At 30.3% G+C, this 18,660-nt stretch overlaps 3 protein-coding genes across 3 annotated transcripts; 2 read left to right on the plus strand and 1 right to left on the minus strand.

Moving 5' to 3' along the window:
* Positions 1-748: 748 nt before the first annotated feature.
* LOC114175396 (sporozoite surface protein 2-like) lies at positions 749-1,195 on the plus strand. Its single transcript, XM_028060166.1, has one exon. The coding sequence runs from the start codon at positions 749-751 to the stop codon at positions 1,193-1,195; it is 447 nt and encodes a 148-aa protein (XP_027915967.1).
* A 7,931-nt stretch (positions 1,196-9,126) lies between these two features.
* Positions 9,127-15,487, plus strand: LOC114178944 (arabinosyltransferase XEG113-like). The gene is made up of 13 exons (XM_028065099.1): positions 9,127-9,563; positions 9,963-10,259; positions 10,383-10,588; positions 10,986-11,091; positions 11,732-11,988; positions 12,146-12,281; positions 12,542-12,636; positions 12,724-12,777; positions 13,950-14,063; positions 14,291-14,389; positions 14,481-14,603; positions 14,788-14,874; positions 14,964-15,487. Exons 1-13 carry the CDS (start codon positions 9,392-9,394, stop codon positions 15,129-15,131), a joined length of 1,914 nt encoding a protein of 637 aa, XP_027920900.1. The 5' UTR covers positions 9,127-9,391; the 3' UTR covers positions 15,132-15,487.
* A 992-nt stretch (positions 15,488-16,479) lies between these two features.
* Positions 16,480-18,377, minus strand: LOC114178970 (glycine-rich protein A3-like). The gene is made up of 3 exons (XM_028065137.1): positions 18,148-18,377; positions 17,561-17,831; positions 16,480-16,970 (listed from the first exon to the last, which is right to left on the minus strand). The coding sequence occupies exons 2-3, from the start codon at positions 17,811-17,813 to the stop codon at positions 16,675-16,677; spliced, it is 549 nt and encodes a 182-aa protein (XP_027920938.1). The 5' UTR covers positions 17,814-17,831; positions 18,148-18,377; the 3' UTR covers positions 16,480-16,674.
* Positions 18,378-18,660: the final 283 nt, after the last annotated feature.

Consider the following 18,660-nt stretch of genomic DNA (forward strand, 5'->3'; position numbering starts at 1 on the left):
TCAATGATCTCAAACTAATTTCAACAACCCTCCTACTTCTCCGTTGGACGACCAACAACTACAAAACTACAAAGTGTCGCCATCATGGTCGCAAAACTCTCCACCCTCTATAATCTCATTCTCCAACATACCTAATAATAGTAATAATAAATGTATTCACTAATTATGGAAATTAATGCAACTACCACACACGTGCATCAATTTAAATTAATTTCTACTATACATGAATATCAAGGGTTTAATGAGGCTGGAGAATATGTGGATCAAGTTTTCAAATATATTTGGGCCAATTCTTGATGGATGATAATTAAATATACATCCAAGACTTTTCCGCAAATTAAACAAAATTAAAGAGAAAAACATGGAAACAGAAAGTACCTACTAAAACTAGGGGTGGACAAAAAAAATCTAATTTTCTTGATCCAATCCACTCTTGCTTTGATCCAATCCATTTAAAATTCATTTTATTAAAAATTCAATCCATTTAAAATCCATTTAATGGATTTGGATTTCAATCTAATCTACATCTTATATATTTTATGGATTGGACATCCATTCTATAAATTAAGATTTTCAAATATGGATAATCCCAAAAATCCAATCCAAATTTTAAGTTTAGATTTTTAGTTGGGTTAAGCTAAAGGTTGAGATGGACTAGGCTAAATTTAGACTCAGACGGTCCTTGGTCGATGACTTGTACGGACCGAGCAGACCCGACGACCATAAGAGGTTGGGCAGGCCTAAAGATATGAAAGGGCTAGGAGGGCCCGACAAACCGGACGAGTCGATCGGGCCCAACGACCCGGAGAATTTGGGAGAGCTCGATGACCCGAACGGGCCCAACGACAAGGAAAATTCGGGTGAGCCCGATGACCCGAACGGGCCAAGTGGGGCCGATGACCCAAACGGGTCAGGCAGGCCCAATGACCTGAACAGGCCAAGCGAGCCCGAAGATCCTAACGAGCTAGATGGGCCCAAAGACCCAAACGAGCTAGGCGGGCTTGAAGACCCGAAGGGGCCAAATGGGCCCAAAGAACTGAACATGCCAAGCAGACCCAAAGAACCGAACAGGCTAGGTGGGCCTGATGACCCGAACGAGCACGGCGGGCCCGATGACCTAAACGGGCACGGCGGGCCCGAAGACTCAGATGGACTAGGATGGGTCGGCCTGACGACTCAGACGAGTCATGCCTGACGACCTGTACGTACTGAGTCATGTTGGCCTTAAGAACACAAGTTTTAGAAAATTCAATTTAAATTTCTTTTATAAAAAATGAATTCTAAATTTTGAACTTGATCCATATATTTGGACTGGATTTAAATCTTGATCCAAATATTTGGATCTGAATTTTAAAAAAATCCAAACTAATTTTACTAAAAAAATGGATTTGAGTTGAAAATAAAATCTAATTATTTGAATCTAAAACGATGTGGATTGGATCATTAAAAATCCGATGCATGCCCACTCCTAACTAAAAGCAAGTCCAACAAAGGAAGACATTTCAGTGAGGAAACGTGAGTGAGTTTCTCTGTTTGGTGATTTTAGCTACTTGTTCACAATGCGTGAATGTCCCTTTTGTCTTAATTCTTTCCATCTTTTGATCAAATTAATCTAGAGTTTGTATTCCTTCTCACCGATGCACACACATTTTTAATAAAAATTTATTTTATAATGTCGGCTTTGTCCAAATAATGTTTAATATTATTATATTTTTATTAACTTGTGTTAGTTTAATGCGGTCTTTACCCACTCTTTCATTGATTTTTTATTTTTTATTTATTTATTTTACTTAGCATCGGTTAAACCGATATTTATATTAATAAAATTATTTTTAATATTGGTTTGGCTCACTCAATATTTAATATTGTTATTTTTATTAATTTATGTTTATTTAGAGTCAATTTAACTCACTTTAACTCACTAAAATATTCATATCTTAGTGTGATAGAAATATGTTAAAATTTTTATATCAACTAGACAAAAAAGTAAATTACAATATATATATAAGATATATATTGCATCTTATATATCATTATTATAAATTAAATTAAATATAAAATTTCCAAACATAAGTTATATATAATAAATAAATGGTTTAATTAGTTATCCATTTTTGTTCATATGTGTTAGTTTGATATCCGCTTTTAAAAAGATATCAATGAGTCTCAACTTTTGAAAAAATGTGTCAATTAGGTCCCTTTCAGAAAAAAATTATTAAGACCATTAAAGGTATTGATATTTAAAATGACTTACAAAATTACTAAATTTTAATATAAATATTACTACTTAATTTTGTAAGTCATTCTAAATATAAATACCATTAACGACATTAATAATTTTTCCCTGAGACATATCTTCAAAAGTTGGGATTCAGTTTACATATTTTTAAAACAGATACCAAACTGATACATCCAAATGAGAGTGAGTACCATCCGACTAATTAAACTTAAATAAATTGAATGGTATTATAATATGCTAGTGATGTCGGTGATCACTAGGTTAAGCAACCATACTACACTGTATTCAAACTCTCCAAGAAGGCACCACGAAGGTGGGTCTCAGATTAAGCGCTTTTAAACATAATTATATAACAGTTAGTTGCTAATAACAATCCAACTAATAACAATCCAATTAACATTAAATCTCACCTCCTTTTATTCATGATGATGCATGAACGGTTGAATTTTGTATACAACACTATATATGTCGTGCTTAATAGTTAATTGTTTCATAAAAAAGTTGTCAACCATGCTTAACTGACTTCATTGGTGCTTGGTAGCAGTGCATGACTCTTCTATTGTTCCATAAACTATTTAACAATCTAGGGTTTAGTATGTGACTGGCCAGCTAGGGTTTTTATAGTATTCAAATCCACTTGTATAATATTCTGGATTTCCAGCTTCACTCAAATTTTAAATTGTGGTATAGTAAATACTTTTATTACAGTTTTTAACGTGTTTATTTGGTAAAAGAGAGTGCAACATGAAACCTGAATAGTATACATGTGCGATTTATTCTGTTAAGTTTAAGGTTAGCATTTATTTTATCCTTTACAAAATACTTATAAATTTTGTTGTGACATATTCTAGTAAATTATTGCCGATTTTTTTTTTGCAAAATATTTTATATAAAAAAATTTTCATAACAAATTTTGTAAAAAATACTTACATATTTTATAATTTTGTTGAAAATAATTATCAAAAAAATATTTTTCAATTAAAATTCTTAAAAAGAATAATAATAAAAAATTTATTTTTATAAATTTTTTTAACAAATTTATAAAAAAATCTCACATATATGAAAATTTTTAGTACGGCAAAAGAATTAATGTTACGTCTTTCATCAACAAATACAAGAAACAAGAAAGCAAGGATAAAAATATTTTTCACCAAATAATTTATTAGTTTTTTAGATCGATGCCATTTTATAACTAATCTAGAAAAACACACTTTGATATCAGATTTTGTGTGATATGAAAATTAATATTTTTTTCGTATGAAAAATTTTACTTCATATATATATATATATATATATATATATATATATATATATATATATATATATATATATATATATATATATGACCTTGGATCACGTGCCGTTTAAAACAATTAAAAATCTTAGATTCCGTGTAAATATAGTCAGCATAAAAAGGATTAAGAAAGAGAAATAGAATACACAATATTAAAATATATCTTAGTACTAGCTAATGGGCACCTGAATTATTTTATAATGAATAATGGGTAGCAGATAACTCTTGATCATTTTTTTATGCATGTTCAAGCAACTTGTTTGAGTTTGACTTACGAGCTATTTATAAACATTTAGTAGACTAAGTTGTGAGGACTAAGGTTGTAAGCAAATGTAACATCATCATATTGATGAAGAGCCACAATTTGATCCATGTTTTTCAATTTTATGTTGCTTCCTTTCAAAATACCAAGCTCCAACTTGCTATTTCAGATTTGGAGGCCTACTTTTGAAATTAGACATAAAAGTGGTATTTTAATCACAAGTGGTTGAATTATGGTCTCTTTTCAATTGAAAAACTTGACGATGCCAAACTTTTAATTAAAACTTAGGGTAAACAGTGAATTCGGTGATTGAATGAATAGCAAGCTCGTAATTTCGTTTTTGAAGAATAAAAGTATTATAATTTAAATTTTAAATGTGTAAAGAATATTAGGTTTTAAGGTTATGATGACAAGTTTTGTAATTTAATTTTATCTTTGATTGGGGATTTACCTACTCTTCGTATATAAGATAAATAAAATATTCTTTATCTAAATCTTCCATTTTATTTTATATTAACATCTTGGATTAATAAATCATATGTCTATAATAAATTAGGTGATAAATTCTTATACAAAAACTTTTAAGAAAAAAATAATAAAATAACTTTTTTTTTCAAGAACTAAAGTTAACTACAGTATTTTGTAAATGCTCTTTTATAATAATTTAACTTAAGAAAAAATGGGTTTTTAAGTTATCCACAAGTTACTTTTAACATACTCTAAGATTTATTTTATATTTGCTCTCTTATTATAAAAAGAGTATTTGCGAAGAAAATTATCTACATATAAATTAATTTTAATTTATAAAGAAAATCTTTTAAAAATATTTATTCGCAAGTTTATCTTCACAAACCCTTGATTTTGGGTTAAAGAACCAAAGCAATGACACCCCAAAACTATAAGCATCACTCTTAGATTGATACATGGCCTTTATTTTTTTTTCTTGACACAAGGCCTGTCTAAAGATAGGGGAAATAACTTGTCTTCAGAAATTTCTTTTTGCACCCCGTATTTTCTTCCTGTTCTCCCATAGTTTTTAAAGTTCCTATTATATTTCTATTGTAATTATAATTTTAGATTATATAATTTGTAAATATTTTAAATTATGTAATCCGTAGATATTCTAAATCATATAATTCGTACATATTTTAAATTGTATAATCCTTAATATAAATTTATATTTCGCGTTGTATAATTTGTAATACAAATTTATATTTTAGATTGTACGATCTAGAATATAATTTTGCTTTATGGATTGTACTTCAAAATGCACACGAATTATGAAATCCATAACTTACGTTCCACATTTTTTTCTCATTGATCCTGGTCTTCTTTCTTATACTTTATGTTATTGTGATTTTTTTATTTGTTTTAACAGATACTTTTGAATGTTTTTTAGAGTGAATATTGAAGAAGAAGATGGAGATGGAAGAAGAATATATGGTGGAGGTGGAAGTAAATATGATTTACCCAAAGTATATAAGGAGAAAATAAAAGAAAAGCACCATAGAAAATGGAATGATATATGAAATCCAGCATATTATTACCGTGTTATCTCCTACTGAAGTCAGCATATTATATGAAATTCCAACCCTTTGTTTATTAGAAACTAACAAAAACATGAGAGCTTATTTAATGGGCCTTACCTTTGTCCTAACAGAAGCTCGTTAAAGCCCAGAAAGTTGAGCTTTTTTTCTTTTGGGATATTTTCTTTTAGCACCCATATAGTTCTAACCGTTCATAGTTTGGAAACATTTTGGGATGACACCATTCAAAAATATATTTTGAATTATACTATAATTAAATATTTTTAAATTTAGAAATATATTTTGTATTGTCATCGGATCGCCAACGTATTTTGAATTTTGACTACTGAAAACATATTCTAAATTATGAAAATGCATAATATGTTATACAATTTAAAATATTATTATAGATTCTAAATATATTTTAAAATTTTAGAGTATACAATTCAAAATATGTGCATGGGTTATTTAATCTAAAAATCATCTAATTTATGAGAAAAGTTAGTATTTTTCAATTATGAAAGTTCATAAAGAAACTACTGAAATAGTAGAAGAAGAAGACTCTTTATCTTGTGGAAGAAAACTAACAAAAGGCTTGGCTTTCTCCTATTTATTTATATTAATAAGCTTTCCCTTTTTGTTACTTCAAATGACACATTTACCCTTATGTTATCTTTTCTCATTTGCTAATTATGCACCATATCTCATCAACAAATATAAGAAAAGTTATTCCTACATTTATATATATATATATATATATATATATATATATATATATATATATATCAAATTTTCATACATATCTAGGAATTAATACCTGAGCAAACGAAGAGATTAATGAAATGAGGAAATCATTAGCACATGTTTCCGTATCTTGTTTTATTATTATAAATATTAAGTCTACACCAATATGTTTTGGAGATTTAATTAGTTTTTTTTTAAACAAAGAAAATATATTTGATTTTTATTACAATATGTAGAGGATGTTGCATATACGATGTAAACTTCAAGTCACCTTAAAGCCCTATCTATTTAAACATATTACTAAACATAAACAACACAAATTAATAATAAAGCATTTAAATAAATATTAATAACAAATTAATAAAACTAATTATTAAAATATGTAGCACAAGCTACTAAAACATAAACAAGATAAATAAATAACTATTAAACATTTAAATAAAATATTACTAACGCAATTAAAAACATATTAGTAAAACTAGTTATGAAAATATTTATAAAAAATTACGAAAATAATTAATAAAATGTCAATAAATAAACAAACGAAAACTAAGTAACTAAGTAATTTAACACAAGAAAAAAAAAAGTTAAAATTATGCATAACAATCGCAATTTCATCGTGAAGATATGATTACGCACAATCACACATTGTTTGATTTATAGAGAAACAATTTACATTAGGACATAAATGAGCATTTTCATTTTTGAAGTAAAAATTTATTTATATCTCCCTTCTTATTCTCAATTGGTATAAAATTCTTTTCTTATCCCTCTTTATATAGTCAATTATTTTTTATAAAAAATAAAAATAACGATAAAGAAAATATGATATTATCAAATATTCAACATCTGTTACATGTGACATCAGTTAGTGAGTCGAGTTACAACATCGAAAGAACATATATTCATTTTTTCAGTATCAAATATTTTGAAAGAGATTATAATTGTATAAGTTTCAAATCAGAATACTAAATAACAATTACAAAAAAAAATATATATATAAACTATTATTTGGTTGTGATGAAGTTTAACCAAAACATTTATTAATTTTTTAAAATCAAAGTTGATAAAGTTAAAAAATATTTTTTAAAACTATAAAAAAACAAATATTCAAGTTTTAAAATATTTCAAATGTCTTTTTACTATCTTTATCTAAATTCTAATAAAATATATTTTTTATATACTAATAAATATTATATATACACTAAATGTTAAATTAATAATAATTCAAATTTGAATGTAAATCTTTCTTCTTTTGAAATTCAATTTGTTTTGAACGAAGAAATTCAATTTTTTTTGAATGATAATAAACAAAATTATAAATTAGATTATTAGAAAATAAAAACTTAAACATCTCCAACAAAATGTTGTAAGATGATTAAATGAGAAAAGTAACTAAAGACAGACTAATACGTGCTTTGTAATAGAGTGAAATATTTGGAGTCATTGGAATGAAATAGTATTTAAGAACCTTGATGCATAAGTAATCCTTGGATGAATTATGAATAGGTATTATGTTGTCAACCAATTCTACTCTAACTGAATGGGCCTATGTCTCAAACAAACATAAAATAACTTATGCCTATATGAATATAATTACATTTTTATATATAATCCGCTCTCAATTTCATACTTATACTAGATATTTATTTATTCTTTTATTCTCTTAGTAAATTTAAGTCACTAAACGTAATTAAAATTACACTTGAAACTTACTTGATATTCTCACTCATTTTAATTTGACTTACCCAAAACACAAAACACCGTCATGGACTGAAATATGCTATGCTAATTTCTTTTTAATAATTTATTAATTTTCTATTTAGTATATGTAAATATTTTATTAATAATGTGTTTGATTAAATAAATTAAAAAAATTTAAATTATCATTAATAAGTGACGTTTAAACCGAATTCAATTTCACAATATCATCAACTTATAAGATAAGGTTTACGTCTATTTATATCCATACATTTACTTTATTTGTAATTCATGTGAGACTTCCAACACCCTCATCTCACAAATATATATAATTTTGAGCCTGAGAATTAACATTAATAGGTGGTATCACAATGGTTTGATAGGAAATAGACTTAACAAACAATAAACTTTGTTATAATAAATTTTAACTCATAACTCTAATATCATATTAAAAAATATATTTTAAATCTAAGTCAATCTTATAAAATTAGTTTGTAAAATAAGATTTATATATATTATAAATTTAACTGATATCTGATTAATAACGAATATTAGAAAATATGATACTTCAGATGATAATTACATATTTATGTATTTCAAATAATATAATAAAAATTCTTTTAATTTTAAAAGAAATAGTTAATAAATAAATTGGTTACACCTTGTGTAACTTATCAACTTAATGAATCGAAGGAAAGTAACAAAAACTAATTAATAAACTAAATTACCAACTCCACTCATCATCTAGTTTGCATTAATTTGCATTAATTTTAGATAGTTGTTTGTTTAAAAGTATCATTATTTATGTTTTAAAAATGTTTATGTTAGTATTTGTTAAGTAAAATTTTTAACTAGGTTAACTAATAGACAAATAAACTCTATTAATCTATTATTTAATATTTTGTTAAAAAAATGAAGTTAGCATCTTTTAAATATAAAATACTATATTAAGACTTTTAAAACTTAATGTGTTGGAACCTAAAATTACAAAAACATAAATTAACATTTAATCTAGAAAATATGGACGACAGTAATTTATAGTTTTTTTAATATAAGGATTAAAATACACATTTTCTTTATAAAAACATAAATAAACTATAGGGATTAAATAAATAATTTAATTTTTAAAATGTTAAAAGAAGTACTAAGGTGATACTAATGCAACATGCTTTAAATCAAAACTTCAATCTTGAATGAAATTTTTCTATCAAAATTCTTCTTATATCACCTTTGTGATTTTTTGAATGAGAAAGGGATCAAAAGTTGTGATCAAAAGGGAAAAAAGTCAACAGATCCAAAATCAAAATTCATGTAATTATAGAGTAATTAAAGAAGTCTGGAATTTGGATCACGTAGAGACAATTACAAAATAACAAAACAAAAGAAATGCTGTCATGTTGAATAGATTAGCAGAATGAGTTGACCATTACTCATTCACAGAATTTGGAAGTGCCATTCTGAACCCAACAATCAACTTTCTTTCTTCCATCTCTCACTTTCTCAACGAGAATCAAATCTTGATTTTTAATCCGTTTCTTTTTCACCAGCACCTTCTACTTCTTGTTCTGAAGCAGGGAAAGATGGCGATGTTTTGTTGTTGATTTGTGAAAAATTGATTGCTAAAGATGGCATGGAGAAAAGGGTGTGAAGAAGTGGCTAATTCGAAGCCTCTGTTCCTCACGATCTACACTGTTGTCATCGTTGGCATCGTGGTTTCCTCCTTCTACGTCTTCTCCGCTATATACTCCAGCAACCCATCTGCTGTTCAATCTTCTGCATGGCTCTCTTCAATTTCGAGTATGTGTTTCCATAAAAATCTCGCCTTTTCTTGTTCCACACTAGTTTTAGTTTCATTTTCAAATGCCCATTTAAACTATTATCGCTGTTATTGCTTAGATAAATGACATTTACTTTTTTATGTTATAGAAGAGAAGGGTAGTGGTGGTGGGATGTTAGAAGGTGTTTGGGTTTTGGAGCATCGGATAAATCCTTAAATCTTGTCTTGTTCTTCTGGAAGTGCATAATTCTTGTTAGAAAAGTAAAGTTGAGATACATGTTTTGTGTATGTGAGATGTGAATTCTATTGACAGTTTAAAGGTGGTGCCTGTGTAGGACACTTTTTATGTATATAAAGTCGTGCTTTCTTCGATTATGTATGTGTTAGATATTAAAACCTAGTTGGTAATGGCTTTGTAGGTGAGGATACTCGTGTTACGGATCAAACACTAAATATTTCTCGGTCAGCTATGGTGCCTATTGTGCCCACACCTTTCTCAGGGGCACAAAATGAACGGCCTAGGTCTATATGGGATGTTCCACCGACCAATAAAAGGATGCCACCATTGTCGGATTTCCGGCTGACGAAGGCGCTGGTTCAGCAAAGGGTGAAAGATAATGTGGTAATTGTGACCTTTGGTAACTACGCGTTCATGGATTTTATTCTGACGTGGGTTAAACAATTGAGAAATCTGGAAGTTTCTAATTTTCTTGTTGGTGAGCAGCTATGTTTAAGTCTTGTTATATCTGTCTTGTAAATGCACTGATGGTGTTTTGATACAAATGCATTTCCTCTATTTTGTACCATTGATTGTTTGAGTTTTGAAACCTGCTGCTTAGGTGCAATGGACACCAAATTATTGGAGGCACTGTATTGGAAAGGGATACCGGTTTTTGACATGGGCAGCCATATGAGCACAGTAGATGTTGGATGGGGGTCTCCAACATTTCATAAAATGGGGAGAGAAAAAGTTATTTTGATAGACTCAATTCTTCCTTATGGATTTGAGCTGTTGATGTGTGATACTGACATGGTTTGGTTGAAGGTAATATTCATTTTTATATAGATTCTTTCATGAGTCAATTTGTTTTAATTATAAGAATGGTTCATATGCTATCTTAGATTTTGATTAATGATCCAAGTGAAGCCGTAAAATTCTGTTAGTTAGGACACTTTCTTTCTCCTTAATGAATGAAATATAGTTATAAGAGATTTTGTTCAGTTTCTTTTGGAGCCGGTTACGGCATTTAAATTCAATAATTCCCCTAGTATCATTTGCTTTTATCATCTACCTCCATTTTTCCATGTAATTATTATGTTTTCTTATAACCTTGTACATTCATTAAGTACAATCATCTTTTACAATATCTCCAAGCCAATGATGTGATTGTTGTAATTTATTCACATTACGTATGTTCATCAATTGTGTTATTATTAAACAGAACCCACTTCCATATCTTGCTCGTTATCCAGAAGCAGACATTTTGACTTCAAGTGATCAAGTTATACCAACGGTTGTTGATGATAGCTTGGAAGTTTGGCAAGAAGGTGAATAATAACTTACTGTCATTATTTTTACTATAGTTATGTTGTTTCTTTATCGTAGTTTTTTGCTGCAATGTAACTGTGTTTAATGGTGTCGTGCGCTCTATATGGCCCACCTCACCTGGTGGATAAGGCTTTGTTGTTGTTGTATTGATCATGTAACCAAGCATTTGCCAGTCAAAGGGCATCTATGGACATGCAAATTATTCTTTTTTGATTGATAGTCACCTTTTATGTCAATAAAAACAGTTCCGAGGCATCACTTTAGACTTTAGAGTGTCTTGTTTTCCATAAGTTTGGCATGACTTTAGATTTGAAGTAAGCATATTGAATTTAACACAACTATTGACAGGTTACTACTCGGAAATTCTCCCCTTGTTATTGTTATTGGTCTTCCCTGTTCATAAAGATAAAATCATTTTGATGGAAGCACACATTGTGTAACATGTTCTTCCTCTTAACCAACTTATAAAATTAAATGGCATAATTTGAAGCAAGTTTTTCTCTCCCTGGTTATGTTGTTTTAGAATCAGTGTAACCGATCCCTTGCTCTTACTTATTGCTTCTCTCTATCACTCATGTATTATACATGTTTCACTTGTTATTTTGACTGTGTTGATGATATTTTTATCACCTTTAATAGTTAGTGGTGCCTACAACATTGGAATTTTCCATTGGAGACCTACAGAGTCTGCAAAAAAATTGGCAAAGCAATGGAAGGAAATGCTTCTAGCTGATGACAAGATATGGGATCAGAATGGGTTTAATGATATTCTTCACAAACAGTTAGGTCCATCTGTTGATGACGAAAGTAGGCTTGTTTATGCTTTTGATGGAAAACTGAAGATGGGGATTTTGCCTGCGAGTATCTTCTGTAGTGGACATACATATTTTGTCCAGGTAGGGTTCGTCCAACTAACAATTTTCAACTGTTTGAAGTACTTAATTCCGATTTTTTATGTGCTATACCGTTGTTTTCTTCTTCACAACTAAATACCTTGAGGACTATAGAAAAATTTCTGTACCTTTCTATTTAATTTACATATTACGGTTGCAGGCTATGTACCAACAACTAAGGTTGGATCCATATGCAGTGCACACAACATTTCAATATGGTGGAACTGAAGGAAAGCGACATCGTCTACGAGAAGCCATGCTCTTCCTTGATCCACCAGAATACTATAATCCTCCTGGTGATTAGTTGTTGTTCCTCATTCAATTTTGCACGCAGACCTTCACTTAATATTTTTGAATGCACTTGTGTAAAATATACTCATTTCACTATTTGTCTTTACTCTATCTGCATTTAAGTTAGCATCATACTGTGATGCTGAATTTGGAAAGTGTTATGCTTTGGCATATGAAGGAATTGTTACAGTTTCCCCTTCTGATTGATTAGTCAACTCTGTTTCATTAAATTACTGCAACATGATTTTTAAATGAACTTTTGCAGGGGGGTTGTTGTCATTTAAGCCATATATTCCAAAAAGCTTGATGCTAAGTGGGGAGCACAATGTTGAATCACATTTTACTCTTGTCAATTACCAAGTATGTATGTATCGACCTGAACTTGTTTTTACATTTTAAGCAAATTATTTGTGTGTTGTAATATGTGTTGCACATTTTTTTTTTCAGATTAAACAGATCAGGACAGCACTTGCAATTGCTTCCCTTTTGAACAGAACACTGGTAAGAACTAATTTTTGGGTTCCTACACTCTTCTTTATGAATCCTATTAAGTGATAAACCACTAACATTTAGATGAAAGATGGACTACACTCAGTTTTTATGGGCTACTGCTTAATAAATATGTTTTACAGTCCAATAGATTCTTATTTATATTGGACTTAACAAAGAGCTTGTTACTTTAATATGCTGGGCAATGTAACTTCGTTATTTGCTTAACATAGACCAAAAGTGTGGCATCATGCGATTTATGTAACTAACCTCACCTAGTGGGATAAGATTGTTGTTATTTAATATAAACAAAAAACATGTAAATCAGATTTATGTTCTATACTTCCACAAATTTATGATGTGTTGCATATTGAAAACATACATTCATGTCACATACAATCATTATTGTGATGAGCACTAGTTTCTACTTGGTGTCCCATTATATTTTTGCATAGATATTCATATGTTCTACTGTTCTAGATTCTTGAAAGTTGTTTGTATTCATGGGGAATTGATGTTTAGGATAGCTAAGAAGGCAGGTTTGTATAGTGTCTCATCACTATTCTAGGGAGTTACATTTTCTGATTATTGCTCTCAAATGTAAATTAACAAATTATAAACAAAGACGCTGCTAGCATTTTACCAAAATCTAGTCTACAACTTAGATTATAACTGTATTTTGTCATATTTTGATTGAGTTGAAGATGCTCGATTTTCATTGCCATTATTGGTAAAGTCGTCAGTATAATTTATAGCTATTATTACAGAATTTAATATCAAATATTTTCCATGATTCCTAGGTGCTTTTCCTTCCCGTTTGTTAATATTTTTATTTCCAATTATTCAGTAAGTGGAAAATAACTGCTAGCATCATTCTGTTACTGGATTCTTCTCTCCCCCTTCTAATTAGTAACATTCCTGGAAAAGCTGCTATCCAAAATATAATATTGAAATACGTTGCACTATGAGCTAACATGTTGAATTATGTATCTGGTTTTGCATTTCAGTTTTAGTTGAAAATGTTTTCTGATAAGACAGTTTTAGTTGAAATATGCACCTGGCTAAGGTGAATTAGCTACTGTGGGTAGTCTTGGTTTTTATAATCGATGGTTTCATTTTTTGTTGCTATTTTTACTTGAGAAATTCTATATGTCTATCTTAAATTAGATTCTTTTTTTGTTTAGGTGATGCCTCCACTATGGTGCAGGATTGATCGGCTATGGTATGGCCATCCTGGTATTTTGGAAGGGTCCATGACTAGACAACCTTTTCTCTGTCCTTTGGACCATGTATTTGAGGTATTTCCTGTTTAAGTGATTCCTTATTATTTTACTGTTCATTTGCCAAATGGATTTGGATGAACAGGTTAACCTTTGAAATGAATTGAAATTCATTTGACAGAGATATTATAATTAGTGTCAGTGTATGCTGCATGATATTGAATGAACGTGAATAGCCTCTGGTGGGAGTAGAACATTTTATACGTCACTTCCTAATGCTGCTATGTAAATGCATTCTACTGTAGGTCAATGTCATGCTGAAAAAGCTCTCTGAAGAAGAGTTTGGTCCTCAAATAGATTTTAGAGAGTACTCAATACTTGATAACCCCTCTCTGCCATCAGAGGTAATAAAAGTCAATTACATCCATTTTAAGCCATGATTCTTGATTTATATCACTTTGTTTAAACCTATTTTACCTTGGTTCATGAGTTCAGGTAAAAAAATCATGGCTTGATGTTCAGCTCTGTAAACAAGGAACCCAAGGCTGTGATGTCTCAAATGACACCACCAGTGTAGGGGGAGTACTTAAATTTCCAAAGCACAGCAATGAAGAAACGGTATCTGATTATATGTCATTATATCTATTATCATATCTATCCATTTAAAACCCACTTCTGTTAAAATTTTTCTAAATCAACCCTATAAACTACACTGATATGATTACATAGAATGTCCAAATGATCATATTTCATATTATCAAATCTATCCATTTAACACGGTTGTTTCTACATGCACTTACAGTTTATGAAAGTATTCTCATCATTCAAGGATATAAAAGTGATCAAGTTCTCTTCAGTGCAAGATGCTTTCAGAGGTTTCACTGACAAGGTGAAGACATTTTTCTTTTTCCACATGAAGTTTTACTTTTTTGAGGTAACCCAAACTAACAAAGCTGATACCATGCATTGATTTTCCAGGAAAGGGAAGATAAGTTCAGAAATCGTGTTAAGAGGTATGTGGGCATATGGTGCTGTGTGCCAGATCAAAGCCTTGGCCACATATATTATGATATGTACTGGGATGAGAAACCAGGATGGAAAGCAATTCCTCCTCAAACTTCTCAGGATGATCATCCCCCTTGGTAAGATTAACATATATTTGTGTTTATTATGACACTGCTGCAATGGATGGGGGAAATAAGAGACATAAATCCAAAGGAGATTTTGTTTCCAGCTAATTGTCAAAACCAAGAATGTATACAACTGAGGAATCTGTATCCATACTGAGGATGTAAGATATTCATAGAGACTAGACAATTGGTTCTTGTAACATTTAAGATTTTTTTGGTTTGTACCATGTTACTAAGATTGAACCTGGAGTAATGGAGGCCCATAAATTTCTCAGAGGCTTCACATTTTGGTCTGTGATGTTCTTGTTGTTATTATTGTATTGGCTGTAATTAAATACTGGAGACATTCAATTTAACTTCTTTTCTACATTATTTTGTTTTGAACTGAAATAAGTAATGTTTGTTTTTCTGCTGTCCAATGATCAATGCTTAGTAATTTTGTTTTTGTTAAGTCATTCCCGTCATTAAAAGAACAGACTAGGCATTATTTTGTCTATGTATTTTTTCTTTCAGCGACAACTTTTTGTAGTGTGACTATATAGTCGTGACACAATTTAAAAATATACTGTTTGGGGAGCGATATAATTCATTTTATTCAACATGATTAATCAAATATTTCAATGACTAACATGATTAATTTCAAGTTTTAAAATAATATATTTAGTTTGACTTTTATTTAAATATTTTTATTAATATTTGGAAAAATACTAATATTATTATATTACTGACATTTAAAGATACTTTTTGTAAAAGATGTGTAAATATATTAATGGGTTAAGTACACACGGGGAGACATTTTCTATTTAAAAGCGACGGGAGTAAATCTTGCTCTTGCATAATAATAATAAAAGATTAAGATAAAAAATTTACTTGATTTTCTCAAGTATTTAGATGTTACCTTTAGTTCAATTTCACTCGCAAAATTTGATAATTGGTATAACTTAAACTCCTTTTAAGGGAAATACATAAATTGTATTATCCCATGGGACTAATTTTTAAAGTGACGTTTTTTTATATTTTAAATTCCGTGTTCTTAATCAACTATGGAAATTTATTTGTGTCTGATAATTTTTAATTTACCTAAATCTATAATATTTCTTTCAATTCAATTGTTTATTTGATTAATTTCATATTTTACTTAAAAATACAAAAAACAATCCATCTAAACGATGTTAATTGATTATGTATTGGTTATATCAATAATCTTAAATTTTTGTTGACATAACATCTAAGATCTATCACCTGCTTTAGAAGCTAAAATTTCTTAATTTATTATTAAAAAGCATTTTAAAGAGTTGAAAAAAGAACCGGTATGTAAGTTATCTTAAACGTTAATTTCTAGACTCTTAAACAACACATGAGTATTAAGTCATAAAATGCCAACAATATTAATAGGAGTAAAAAGAAAAAGAAAAAAACAAAAGAAGAAACCAGGTATAATCATAGTTTCGTAGATGGATTGGTTACATCATCATCCCAAGTATGGTTTATTATAAAGCAAAAGCAAAAAGCTCTACACAGAGCAGCATTCTAGGGTCACGGTTTAGCATATACAATCATCACTTCCACTTCTTGAACCCACCACCATGCTTGCCAAACTTTCCATGTTTTCCTTTTCCATGCTTGAACTTCCCACCATGTTTTCCATGCTTGAACTTCCCATGTCCATGCTGCTTGAACTTCCCGTGTCCCTGCTGCTTGAATTTTCCATGGGGCATGTGACCACCATGTGCATAGTGGCCATGAGACCCATGAGAACCATGAGCGACATGGTGAGCACCGTAAGCAGCACCAGCAGCGGCTACACCCCCAGCAAGCATTGCTCCCATACCGCCATGCCCATGTCCATGTTGCCCTGCTCACATAAATACACAACTTCATTGAAAATTTCCAAGGAACCACCACAAAACTTTTTCAATAACCAATGCAGTAATCAAATTACAATTGAAGACAACTTCGAAAAGCTTGAAATACAGTAATAAACAGCCAAACCATACATTACATAAAAAATTTGCTTAAGTAGTGTTTAGAATTCAAACAATAATGTAATCTACTCCAATTTAACTAAATATTTCTCAACCATGAGTTTGCTTCTGCAGCATAACATTCAGTAACTTTGTATGGATTTGTCTCCTTGGTTGAAGAGAAGATATACCAAAGTAAGAAAAAAAGAATGTAATCTACCCTTCATTTAAAGTAAGTGACTCTTGGATTGAAAATCGATAGTAAGTATATTTGATGGTGGAATATGCAATTCTAGAAGACAGTATAAGTAAGTATATCCCTACTTTTTCACTTAAGACATGATAGAACATTCATGTTACTCTAAAAGACACTAGTTGTGTGTAGGCATCATCACAAGTTCTACAAATACATTGTGATAAATAATGATCAGTGACTTAAAGATGTGATGAAGAAAAAACAATAATACAAAAGGCAATGTACCAGGAGCATGTGATGAAGCAGGATAACCAGCTGGTGGGTAACCAGCAGGAGGGTAGGCACCAGGAGGGTACCCTGCTGGAGGATAGCCTTGTTGTGGAGGGTACCCTTGATGTGGAGGGTATGCCCCAGGTGGGGGTGGGTAAGCCCCAGGTGGGTACCCATGTCCACCATGTGATGCATTAGCTACCCCATGAGCAAGGTTTGAAAAAATTCCTTTGTCAGATTCATCATGCTTGTCCTTGCCACCTCCCATCTTTCAGAATCCAAGACCCTGATGGTGAGATTGATTAGAAATCATGCTAACACAGTCAGGTCAAATCAAAGAAACCCAAAATCGGAATCTCCAATCCAAACCATCCAGCACTAAAGTTTCAAAAAGTTGGATGAATATCAATGATGAATGAAATTTGTGTTGGTCAGCATCAGTGATCGAAATGATCAAACATGGAAAACACTGACAAAAGAGGACTACATCTACATATCATCACCTTAACATAATTCAAGGATTTCATCATGAAGAGTTACACCTAGAGATTAAGAAACTATACAATTGAAAATTGATAATTGTGAACAATTAGGGAACTCACCTCTTCGAATTTGCAGAATTCGATGTAGTACTTCAGAAATATCTATAGAAATGGATGAAAAGTGTGAGAAATTGGGGATCTTGTAGTAGTAGCAGCTTTTGTATTGACAATTGAATTGAATGCTTAGACGAAGGGTAACCAAAAAACGCGTAACGTTTTCTTACGCGTCATTAACAGGGACATTGTCATCAGTGCAGAATGCCACGTGGAAGACCCTAATTGCTCAAGGTATTGTGTTTTTATCTTCTCGGTAGCTTCGCAGATTTTTTTTCTTCCATTGTTTTCATTTTTTCCTTCTTCAAACTTCGAGTTGCCTTAGATCTTAAGAAAATAACAATTAATTTTCATGAAAATGTTATTGGTAGAATAATATTTAGATATATCTATTTGCTTTCCACTGTGCAATTTCTTTTACTTTCATGGACTGTTTCTGATTAAGATAAAGAAGCACCAAAATAAAATAAAATTATATTGTTGTTGGCCGGAAAACTTCAATAGTTTGATTTGATCAAA

Source organism: Vigna unguiculata, chromosome 3 (genome assembly GCF_004118075.2).
Source record: "Vigna unguiculata cultivar IT97K-499-35 chromosome 3, ASM411807v1, whole genome shotgun sequence".
Classification (NCBI taxonomy): Eukaryota; Viridiplantae; Streptophyta; class Magnoliopsida; order Fabales; family Fabaceae; genus Vigna; species Vigna unguiculata.